Raw genomic sequence first — 12,841 nt, forward strand, 5'->3', positions numbered from 1 at the left:
GCCAGGAGCTGCAGCATATATTTTGACATGGCCATGTTTACACAGGTGAACAAAATGCAGAAACATGGTTTTATATTGCCAAGAAGCACACACATCAGCCACCCCTGACCACCTGAGCACCCTGATCTTTGGTAGAGTGCCTGGCAGCACACTTCTGATCTGACCAATTTCCAGTTTCTGATCTTTTCCCAAAGTTGCACCCCACCTCTGATCTTCACCCCATTGCTGACCCTTCTCCACCCTGATCTCACCCATCTCTCACTCTTAGTGGACACTTCCCTGTGCCTCACTCCTTCCCTGATCCTCAGCTCTGGTCACAACAAGACTCCATCAAGCACAGAGACCTGCAGAGGGCGGTGGCTCAGGCAGCTCCAGCTCACTCTTCTGTAGCTGGCAGACAGTGCTCAGGAACAGAATGGGGGATGAAAACTCACCAGCACCTCTCCCAAAGGGCAAGTCCTACATTCCAAGAGTGTCCACCAGAAGATAACTTTAAATGGCAAACACTTCCAAGGTACTTCAGTGCCCCAAGAATTTGCTCAGTCTCTTCTGGGTTCCTAAGAAAAGGCTTGTGCACAGGGAAGGACACCCAGAAGTTGTTTGAAAATAATAAGAAAACTCACAAGAAAGTTATAACCTTACTGAGAACAAGAGTACTTAATTATCAAAAAGAAGAAAATCAGAGGCAATTTTCAAAATAGATTCCTAATTTGAAACATCCACAGCTATCAAAGAAATTATGCATAGTAATGAAATAATAGTTATCATTTTTGGAACTTTTATTATATGCCCAGCACTGCACTAAGTGCATTTTAGGCATTATTTAATTCTCACAAAAACCTTCTGAGGTAGGTACCATTATTGCCCCACTTTACTATGAGGAAACGGAGGCTTAGAGAAGTTCACCTGTATCACACAATTCAGCAACTAATGAAGCCGGGATTCAAACCCAGGTCTGCCTGTCATCGACAGCCATGCTCCTTATTACTTTGTCATATACAGTGAAAGCGGGTCCCTGGAGCAGAAGTGCACAGACTCTACATTCCTGGTACCATTTTGACCAAGTTGCTTTGAATCCTAGGACCTCGGAAGACATTCCCAGGGAAGCCCGCTGTGCCCCACAGCCCCCCTCATAATCCTTCTATCCCCGACCTCTGTGACTCCAGCTCAGCCTTTGATGCTGTCACAATGCTGGGAAAGGAGCTCCTGTTCTTCAGGGACCGGTAAGCATTAAGACACGCCACCAACTCTTATCAGGCTTCAGCTCTGTATGCAGACACACGTCACTCTAGAGGACCTTGCTGCTGCTATGGGTGGCGATCATGCAGAAGTGCTGTCCTGTGTGGCATCTGGGTGGGAGGCAGGAGTCTTTGGGGAGATATGGAACTGCCAAAACCCAAAGAGCACCTACTATGCTCTTGCCACTGTACTGTTTTCGGTATGAGTACAGTGTTTCTTCTCATCTTTTTCACTGTGAAGCAGAGTTAGAATCCCAAATTTACAGATGAAGACAGAAGCTCAGGAGAATATGTAACTTCACAAGGTAACACAGTTGTATTAAGTGGCTGAGTTATGACACCAGCCCTGATTTATCTGATGTCTGTTTTGTTCACCACTGTATCCCTAGCGAGAGCACATAGTATATTCTCAATAAATATTTGTTAATGGGGGTTGGATAGACGGAAAGATGGACAGAGAGGTTGTCGCAAGAATGCATGGATTCATGGATGGATGGATGGATAGTCAGGTGGATAGATAGATGGGTGGATGGTTCTAAAGTTAGTATTCTTCCTAAACCCCTCTTTCTCAAGCCCTCCTGACTTTTCAACTATCAGCTGTCAGAAAGCACAGAGAAAAAGGGAATATTGGTGGGGTTTTGTTATACTACAGCTTTAGTTACTCAAGAATACCCTGAGGTTTGAGTTTCTATTACTGTTGTTTTAGGAATGTTTCTTTTGGGCTTACTAATAGAAGTTTCAGTAGTTCTGTGAGTTGTAAAGAATGATGAGATAGCATTGGTATTTAACTTTAATAGCACAGGAGACTGAGTAATTTATGATACTAGAGATCCTGGGTTTTTAGTGAAGATACTGTAGGAGCTATAGGAGTAGCTATAGTATCAGATACAGCTATGATTAGTGGTGGTAGGTGGTTGATCTTTATTTTTTAGTATTTTTATTGTTATGGAGATTATTCATCAAAATTAAAATAAGTAAGTCTAACATTAGTGTAATAAGGAAAAAGAGGAAAATTAAACGTTTTTGGTTTGAAATTGATGTGGAAATTTTTTTTTAATATTTATTTATCTATTTGGTTGTGCCGGGTCTCAGTTACGGCAGGCGGGCTCCTTAGTTGCAGCTTGCCAGCTCCTTAGTTGTGCCATGCAAACTCTTAGCTGCGGCCTGCATATGGGATCTAGTTCCCTGACCAGGAATCGAATCCGGACCCCCTGCATTGTGAGCACAGAGTCTTAACCACTGCACCACCAGGGAAGTCCCAATGTGGAAGTTTTTATCTGAAGATAAGAAGTTTTTTGAATAAAGTTTTCTAGCAAAATTAAATGTAATATTAATGATGCTAGCTTTTTGGCTTGCTGAAGTGTTGATGAATGGTGACAGGCAGTGAGTAATAATCGGAAAAAACCTGAAGAGGTTGGAAAATTTATACAGGTGCAAAGGGGAATTAAATTTTAGGTTTTGTGTTACACAGTTAAGTTCAAGTACTAGAATAAAACCTGAAACAGCTACAGGGAGAGCTGCTCATTTTAGGTCGCAGGGCATAGTTGTTGGGGTAATCTTGTTGGAAGTAAAAAATCTAGTGAAAATGCTTCTGATTGAAAGATGTTTAATAGAATCTGTTAGGAGAGGATTATTTTCATTCATTAGAATTAGTGTTGAAAAATGAGGTTGTGCTAGACAGGTGAAGAAAATAATTTGAACGCTATAGGCAACTGCTAGGGAAGTAGCAACGAGAGTAAATAATAGGGCCCAGGCATTGGTATACAGTGTGTTAGCAGTTTGATAATTAAGGCTTTGGAGTAAAAGCCTGTAAGGAAAGGCCTACCTGTGAGATCTAGGCTTCTGATAATAAGTGAGGTTGAAGTAAAGGGTAAAGCTCTAAATAAGCTGCCTATTTTTCAAGTGTCTCGTTCATTAAGTTATGAATAATAGATCCAGAGCATATAAATAACATGGAATTTAAAAATACACGTGTGCAGATGTGAAGGATGCTAAGTATGGTTGGGTAATACCAATGGTAACTATTAGGCCTAACTGGCTTAAAGTAGAGAAGACAACAGTCTGCTTAATGTCATTTTGCTGTGAATAGTTAGTGTGGTGATAGCACCTAGACAGAGTGTCAGTGTTTTGAATAGTTTTATTATTTTCTATCAATGGTAAAAGCAAATTAGTAAAAAGACACCTGTTTCAACTCTTGTGCTTGAATGATGCTGAGGCCGTTGCTGGGCTTCCTGGGGCTGAGGGAAGTCGTGGGCGAGGCCAAGCTGGAAGCCCCATTAGTAGAAGCAGATAATGACCAAGGTTAAGCATGAAGATTTGTTGGAAATCTCATGAGTTTAAGTTAACTTGTTCCTTGTTTCCTCGTCCTGTGGTTTCTCAGGGAGCATAATTACTTCTCTCCTTGGACAACAAGAGAAACATCCCAACTCTCACCTCCACTCCTCCCCTTACTGGGGACTGAATTCAACCACATCAGAATAGGCAGAGATGGCTCAGGCATATGCATGTGTGACATTATTTTTTATCCTTTGTTCTTCATTGTTGAAGTGGTCGTTGAGCTCATACAGAGTGTTAAAAACTGTTGTAGTGACTGGAGCTATAAAGATGGATCAATAGTCCCCTTGCTTTTGTACACTTCAGGGTTAGATGAGGGAGAGGGACATTCAAAAAGTGCTGCCTTCTCGCTGTGTGCTCATGTGCACATTTAGACAGAGAGAAAATGCTCTGGCGTCTTTTTTATAAAAGCACTAATCCCATCAGCCCCACCCTCATGACCTCATCAAGCCCTAATTACCTCCCACTGGTACCATCCAAATACCATCACACCATCACATTGGGGGTTGGGATGAATTATGGGGAGACACAAACATTCAGCTAATAACACAGAGTAATCACATTGTTAAACATGTTATTGGATGTCCATCCAGACTTTTTCTCTGGGTAGAGATTTATTGTAAATATGAGAGGGAGACGGATGTCCACAAAAGTGGGATTTTGTAATGTGCTGGATGTGCTGATTTGTACATTTTTTCACTCAATAATCTCTCATTTTTCAATGAATTTTAATTTTCATCTTTATTTTATGTATGTATATATTATCCTAATATATAGATCTGTCCTAACTTATTTAACCAATCCCAAATTAATGAACATCTGGATTGTTTCTGATTTTTAAAAATTAGGAACAGCTTCAATAATGAATGGGCATCTGATTTTCAAAGGCAAATGAGAGGAAAGCCCAGGAACTCAGGCTTTAGACTTAGACTAAGTTGGTTTAAATCTGGCCATGCTTCTTACTGATCAGGTGACACTGGGCAAGTAATGTGCCAGACACGTAGTAAGCACTCAGTAAAAGGCAATTACTATATTTAGGAGTGGAAATCAAAAAACATGTACAACAGATTAGGGATAAGAAACAACCTGAGGTATTTTTAATTATTATCTTTTTTATTAAGCCTTATTGCTTATTTACTTTATTTTTATTGTTTATAACCAAAAAGTAAACCAAAGGGGAATCGGTAAACATTGACCCAGGAGTGATAGGCAAGGCGCAGAGTAGGAAGCCTGGACACCGTGCAAGGTGACATAAGCTTCATCTGAGGGATAACCTTGTCAGACTCTGCTGCCCATACAAGTGCATGTAGCACTTGTGCCCCAGTGCAGCACACGGCTTACTCTTTTGGTAATATCAATGTTTGTGATAGAGGCAAAGGAGACAGTGCAGTCAAAGATATTATGCCCTTTCATGCAATTATAATTGTTTTCTTAAAAAAGCAAAAGAAAATTTTTTTTTTTTTTTTTTTTTTTTTTTTTTTTTTTTTTTTTGCGGTACAGGGGCCTCTCACTGCAGTGGCCTCTCCCATTGCGGAGCACAGGCTCCGGACGCGCAGGCCCAGCGGCCATGGCCCACGGGCCCAGCCGCCCCGCGGCACGCGGGACCCTCCCAGACCGGGGCACGAACCCGCGTCCCCTGCATCGGCAGGCGGACTCCCAACCACTGCGCCACCACGGAAGCCCACAAAAGAAAATTTTTTAACCTTCTGTTTATCAAACTGAGCATTCAAAAATTGCCATAACTAAGTGAAGATAATACATCCTTTGACAAAATCTTGACTGTAAATACTGAGGGTGGTAACAGAATAGAAAGGGAGGCATAGATATAAGGGACATTTAGAAAGGAGTGGTTAGGGAAGGGATTAAAGAAAGCAAACTTGTATCTGCTCAGCCATCACCGTGTCATCTTCTCCCATTTCTGATCTGATGAGCTATTGTGGTAGGGCAGGTAATACCAAAGGTCTAAGAGGAGTTAGAAGGAGCCAGCAGTGGTACCCTTTCAACACGGGAATTGCCACTGACCCAACTTGGGACTTTGAACCTCTCTTTCTCCTCTTTAAAATGAGGTGTTGTCTGATATTCATAGCGACTTCAGTGTGTCCAGTACTTACTATGCTAAGCTCTTTGTTATCAACTCCTTACAACACCCCTGTGAGGTATGGATTATTATTCCTTTTTTATGAGACATAGAAAAGATAACTGGTTCAAGCTCACATCGCTAGTGAGGGGTGGAGCTGGGGCCCACACCCACACTGTCCTCTGCCAGAGCCCATGCTCCTATACTCCCTGCCTTAACCACCTCCTAAGGTGCTGTCCAGAGCTAGAATCCCATGGCTCTGATCTCCTACCAGCTCTCACCAAAAGTCCCCAAGTGCTTGCTAAGCCTGGACAAAGAACAAAGAATTCTTTCAAGCCACAGTCATCATGGCAACCTGGGGGCCATGATGAAAGAGTTCCCAGTCTGTTCTCTCCCACCTGCCAGCCTGGAATTCCCCATCACCAACAATAACCTGTTGATGAGACATTTCAGGCTGTGGATGTAATAACCACACAGTTTGTTTCCAAAGCAAGATGGAATGCAGTGCCTTTTAAAGTCACCGTGAGATTGTTGCAGTGTATAAAGGTACACTGGTACATTCAAATGTTCTGTTTGAAGAGAAATAAACTTCAGCTATAATAAGTTGAAAGTCATAAGTATATATGACTTTCATATATATATAGATATATATAATTCATATAGACTTCTCTTTGTAATAGATGACAAAATATTAAAGTTATCCCAGATTTCCTCGTGGTGACTGGAACTCCAGTCATACCCAAATGATATTTGCATCTCTCTGATTATTATGGGTTTTACATGATATAATTTAATGATAAAATCAGAAATATCACCATCAGCTATAGACCTTAGAAGAATAATAGCATTTTACATATGGAATAAGCATAAAGGTTGATCATATCCTAATCCTTCACTTTGGAGATAAGAAAGCTAGGCCCGGGTCTCTCAGCCCAGCAGACCCTCCACTGCAACCCGGGTCTGCTGACTCATGATGCTGAGTCTATCCTATCACGCACATAGATAACCTCTGACTGTGCAATGGAACTACAAAGAGAATGCTAAATTTTGACTTGAATGAATGAATGCTTTTTGACTGGAATGCATTTGGAGCGAGTAGGAAAAGCACTTTGGGGCGGCTCCTGTGCTCCTGGGCCCTTGGCCTGCGGGTTGGGTAAAGAGCCACAACCTTCACCTGACCTGCAGGGTAAAGAAGGAGGAGGTTCTAGACTATCCAGGTTTCCCAAAAATGTTTGCTAGGCTTCTCCACATTCTGTTTTATTCTTAAAATAGGATTCTTTATTTAAAAACATCTGTCAATCACTAATTGTCACATTTGAAAGACGTTATGTATAGTAGATTCGAATGGAAAGAAAAATATGGTTAAGGGTCATGCAAGTAGGGACTGAAGAGAAGGGCGAATGTAAGAGGCATCCTGAAGGAGTCACCAGCAGGACTTGGACACCGATTTGGTGAGAACAACGGAAAAGGAAGCAGCATGGCCCACACAGATAGGAAAATCCAAAAGACTTACGGGACAAATGAAGAAAAACTCAATTTTAGGTGTGTCGAATTTAAGGTGATGACAATTCTAGTGGGGTTTTATAGAAATAAGCCAGTGCTCAGGGGAGAGGTCACAGTTGGAGACTTCATAGGTTATAGAATCTCCCACATGGAGGAGACACTAAAAGATTTGAAAATAAACTCTAATAATTATAATAACAATAGCTGACATTTTATGATCATTTACAATGTGCTGTGTGTTCTGCTAAGCATTTTATAGACATCTGCTCATTTAATCCACACTGTTCTTTTTCCCAGCTAGAATTTTTAACCTAGGTCTACTTGACTTCAGAGACAGAATCCCTATAATGGAGCCCCAGATAAACCAGGGAAAAGAGAATTATCTTTTTTATAAGTGATCAATAGTGGACAATGTTGCTGAAGTCACCAGACTGAGGACTGAAGAACAGGACTGACTGGCCAGGATGATGAAGGGATGTAGTTTCAGCGGCGTAGTAAGGAATGAACCCAGATCCTGAGGAGTGAAAAGGCAAATGGTGTGGAACAAAGGGTAATGGTAGATGTAGGTCATTCATTTGAGAAGCTTGTTAATAACAAAGAGTTAAGATAATAGCTGGAAGAGGCAGCAGGGTCAAATGAGGATTTTTTTCAAGATGACAAATACCTGGGCGCATTTGAAGACATGAAAAGGAGCCAATGAAGAAAAAGAAACGCAAAGCACTTTGGGAAGGAGGGACAATAAAATCAGTAACCTCTGTTATTAGATGGCACCATTGGAACCTAGCATTTCCCAGGGTTCCGTGGGCTTAAGGAAAGCCTGCACAACTAAAGAGGAAGTCTTCCTCCTTCAGTCTCCCTGGGGATCTTTCTTTTCTGGCTATAAGGTTGCATCACTGAAAGTCAACACAGGCATTGTGTTTACTTAGACTGATTCTCTGTTATGTACTACAAATTCAGACAAAGAGGCAGAAGGTGTACTAAGATTATTGATTCATTGCCATTTCTTCTGAACACCCTCCTTCTGACTAAGGACGAGGTTCTTTACATCTTCACAGGTTACGGCTTATAAATATGGATCTCTGTAGGCTCCTCAGATGGATATAAACACTTAAGTTAAGGACACTGTGCACAGCTTTGGCTATTTTAACCACTGTCTACATGTGGGTTTTTAATTTTATAAGCTCTGTTTCTCTTGGGTTCAGTGAGATGGATGATGCATGCCTGATTTTTGGCCTCTGAAACATCCTGATATAAACAGCCCTGGTTAGTGAGCTACCCTCAAATGAATGGCTTCTTGGCCAATGATGTGACTATCTGTACTTCAAATTTTCCAGTGACAAAATTTTATATCAGCGAGACAAATTTAGAAGGAAACTTAGCTCTACTGATAAACTCTAAGTTTTACATAATTAATAAATTTGTACAGTAAAAACATGTCTCTTTAAAGTATTTACAAATAATTGTAAGAGTAGTCCAGAGTTTATAAAATGCTTTAATATGCATTGTCTCAATTGATCCTTTGAAATATTAGCACAGGTTTATTATTATTATCATTCTTATTTGACAGAAAGAAACTGACTCCGAGAAAAATTAAGTGACCCATACAAGGTCACACATCCAATAATAAAACAAGGTCTCCAGCACCCCTTTCTTCTTTCACTGTACCACAGTGTCCAGTCTCAGGGGAGAGAAGCATCAGTTCAACTGAGAGCATCAAAATGATAAAAAGAAGAAAGACACCTATTCCCCTGAAACTAGGGAACAGGGTGACAGAGAAGAAGAGAGTCAAGGAGAGTAAGGGGTGAAGACAGTAGAAAATGAAAGCACCCATCAGCCCCAGCTGGATTACCTTGACAGTCGGCAAAGAAGAGGTGAATGTCTCTCCTGAAAATGAAAGACAGGGGATGTTTAGGCAGATGGGGAGTGAAGACAGTGAGGTAAAACAAAAAAAGAAAAGTTCAACAAATATGAATCAAGTCCCAGATGTGCCAGGCACTTGCTAAGCCTGAGAATACATAGATGAATAATACATGACCTTGCCCCAAGGAGGTCACAGGACTGGCAAAGAGGTTCAAGAATGTTACCAGTGACTTCATCTCAAACTTGATGATTTAATTGCTGTTGTTTAGTAAAAGAGAATGAAAATTTCCGAGAATATGAAAACTGATGATTAGATGAGTTCCACACAACCCTCTGACACCCATTTATCTAGCCAACAGATATTTATTGAGCCCTATCTGCCAGGCACAGCAGTGGCTCCTGGCTACACAAAGATAACCAGTGCAGTTAAATATTTATCAGCAGGTCTATAATATCAATAAACTCCATTGTTTTTCCCTCCTTATCAAAGAGCAGGTTACAGACTGTTGATATGATCTGTTTATTTTCATTACCAGTTCCAATACATCCTGCAGCTGTTTTTTTTCAATTGATGTATAGTTGATTTACAATGTTGTATTAGTTTCAGGTGTACAGCATGTGATTCAGTTATACACACATGTATATCTATTATTTTTCAGATTCTTTTCTCTTATAGGTTATTACAAAAATTTGAGTATAGCTCCCTGTGCTATACAGTAGGTCCTTGTTGGTTATCTGTTTTATATATAGTAGTGTGTATATGTTAATCTAAAACTCTTTAATTTATCCCTCCTCACCTTCCCCTTTGATAACCATGAGTTTGTTTTCTGTGTCTGTGGGTCTATTTCTATTTTGTATATAAGTTCATTTGTATCATTTTTTTTAGATTCCACATATAAATGATATCATATGATATTTGTCTTTATCCATCTGGCTTACTTCACTTAGTGTGATAATCTCTGGGTTCATCCATGTTGCTGCAAATGGCATTATTTCATTCTTTTTTATGGCTGGGTAATATTCCATTGTATATATATACAACATCTTCTTTATACATTCATCTGTCCATTGACATTTACACTGCTTCAGTGTCTTGGCTTTTGAAAATGGTGCTGCAGTGAACACTGGGTGCATGTATCATTTCAAATCATGGATTTCTCCAGATATATGCCCAGGAGTGGGATTGCAGGATCACACGTAGCTCTATTTTTAGTATTTTAAGGAACCTCCATACTATTCTCCATAGTGGCTGTACCAGTTTATATTCCCACCAGCAGAGTAGGAGGGTTCCTTTTCTCAAAACCTTCTCCAGCATTTATTATTTGTAGACTTTTTGATGATGGCCATTCTGACCAGTGTGAGGTGATACCACATTGTAGTTTTGATTTACATTTCTCTAATTATTAGCAAAGTTGAGCATCTTTTCATGTGTCTTTTGGCCATCTATATGTCTTCTTTGGAGAAATGTCTATTTAGATCTTCTGCCCATTTTTTGATTGGGTTGTTTTTTTAATATTGAAATACTTGTATATTTTGGAGGCTAATCCCTTGTCGGTCACATCACTTGCAAATATTTTCTCCCATTCTGTAGGTTGTCTTTTCATTTTGTTTAGGGTTTTCTTTGCTGTGCAAAAGCTTTTCTTTGCTGTGCAAAAGGATTTTTGCATCTATGTTAATCAATGATATGGGTCTATAATTTTCTTTTTTGTGTGGTATCTTTTACTCATTTTGGTATCAGGGTGATTGTGGCCTCATAGAATGAGTTCAGAAGTGTTCCTTCCTCTGCAATTATTTGGAATAGTTTCAGGATAGGTGTTAACTCTTCTCTAAATGTTTGGTAGAATTCACCTGTGAAGTCATTCACCTGTGACCCTGGACTTCTATTTGTTGAGAGTTTTTAAATCACAGATTCAATTTCAGTACTTGTGATTGATCTGTGATCATTTGTATTTCTGTGGTGTCAGTTGTAACATCTCCTTTTTCATTTCTAATTTTATTCATCTGGGCCCTCTCCCTTTTTTTTCTTGATGAGTCTGGCTAAAGGGTTATCAATTTTGTTTATCTTTTCAAAAAGATTTTAGTTTCATTGATCTTTGCTATTGTTTTCTTCCTATTTCATTTATTTCTGCTCTGATCTTTATAATTTCTTTCCTTCTACTAACTTTGGGCTTTGTTTGTTCTTCTTTCTATAGTTGCTTTAGGTATAAGTTTAGGTTGTTTATTTGAGATTTTTCTCATTTCCTGAGGTAAGCTTGTATCACTATAAACCTCCCTCTTAGAACTGCTTTTGCTGAGTCCCACAGGGTTTGGATAATCATGTTTTCATTTTCATTTGTCTCTAGGTATTTTTTGATTTCCTCTTTGATTTCTTCAGTGATCCATTGGTTGTTTAGTAGCATATTGTTTAGCCTCCACGTGTTTGTGTTTTTTTAGTTGATTTCTAATCTCATAGCATTGTGGTAGGAAAAGATGCTTGATATGATTTCAATTTTCTTAAATTTACTGAGGTTTGCTTTGTGGCCCAGCATGTGATATGTTCTGGAGAATGTTCCATGTGCACTGGAAAAGAATGTGTATTTTGATGCTTTTGGATAGAATGCTCTATAAATATCAATTAAGTTAATCTGTCATTAATGTGTCATTTAAGGCCTGTGTTTCATCATGGGTTTCTGTCTGGATGATCTGTCCATTGACGTAAGTGGGGCATTAAAGTCCCCCACTATTATTGTGTTATTGTCAATTTCTCCTTTTATGTCTGTTAACATTTGCCTTATATATTGAGGTGCTCCCATGTTGGGTTCATATATATTTACAATTGTTATATCTTCTTCTTGGATTGATCCCTTGATCATTACATAGTGTCTTCTTTGTCTCTTGTAACAGTCTTTATTTTAAAGTCTATTTTTTCTCATATGAGTATTGCTACTCCAGCTTTCTTTTGATTTCCATTTGCATAGAATACCTTTTTACATCCCCCTTCAGCTGTTCCTTTCCAACAGTTTTATAGATTTTCATTTTGCTTATCTTAAATCCATTTACAGCTGTATTAGGAGGTTACTTGCTATACATTTTTTGTCAATTTTAATTTATTAATTAAAATTTTAAATTATTAAATTATTAATTTATTATTATAATCTATAGCTCTAAGTTTGTAAATCCTCTGAATATGTGTTCTATTGCTTTATTACCCAGCAGACATAATTTTACTTCATTAATGTACTGAAATTTTTCATGAGTACAGATTCTTTTGGAATTTGTGATACTTTACACAAGTATCACATATAGGTAGTGTTTTACCTTATACATACAGTGTATACATTATAATATGTCATAAGTGTTTTAACTAAGGTTTCTTAGACCTAGCAAAGGCTAGGTCTCATTGGGTAAGGGGTCAAGTTATAAACAGAGAAAAACCGGAGGTCACAGACTGAGAAGGAGCAAGTAGATTAGTTAGGGCATGTGATGAAAATCAACATAGCTGGAGTCTAATTGGCTCTGTTTGCCCCTAACCACTGCTGACATTTGGGCCCATCAGCTTTTCTGGGTCTCAGTTTTCCATCTGTTAATACATATGGTCTAGATAAGGCTGTGATGTGTAGAGCTTGGGGAGAGGAAGTGTACCCTCAATGGCCTCCTGCCACACTGAGTATTGTCTATGGTAGATGCCCAAATAATAATTTTAAAAATGGACAATATCCAGCCAAGTGGCACTTTACAGTTTATAATGTACTTTCATATGCTTTATCTCAATTGATCCTCATAAGGATCTCAGGAGATAGGTCAGTCATTATTTGCATTTACAAGATTATGAAACAGGGATGAAGAGGCA

At 39.1% G+C, this 12,841-nt stretch overlaps 1 protein-coding gene and 1 long non-coding RNA gene across 3 annotated transcripts in view; one reads left to right on the forward strand and one right to left on the reverse strand.

Moving 5' to 3' along the window:
- LOC308619776 overlaps positions 1 to 12,841 on the reverse strand; it is a 279,938-nt gene that overhangs the window by 142,422 nt on the left and 124,675 nt on the right. The window lies entirely within an intron of this gene.
- Positions 1 to 12,841, forward strand: part of MMP20 (matrix metallopeptidase 20) — a gene marked incomplete at both ends in the record, with an annotated part of 47,019 nt that overhangs the window by 15,105 nt on the left and 19,073 nt on the right. Inside the window, one exon of the mRNA XM_081238900.1 lies at positions 1,082 to 1,223. Within this exon, the coding sequence (XP_081095026.1) occupies positions 1,082 to 1,223 (142 nt within the window). The remainder of the gene's footprint in view (positions 1 to 1,081; positions 1,224 to 12,841) is intronic.

Source organism: Mesoplodon bidens (genome assembly GCF_964165515.1).
Source record: "Mesoplodon bidens genome assembly, chromosome: 7".
NCBI lineage: Eukaryota > Metazoa > Chordata > Mammalia > Artiodactyla > Ziphiidae > Mesoplodon > Mesoplodon bidens.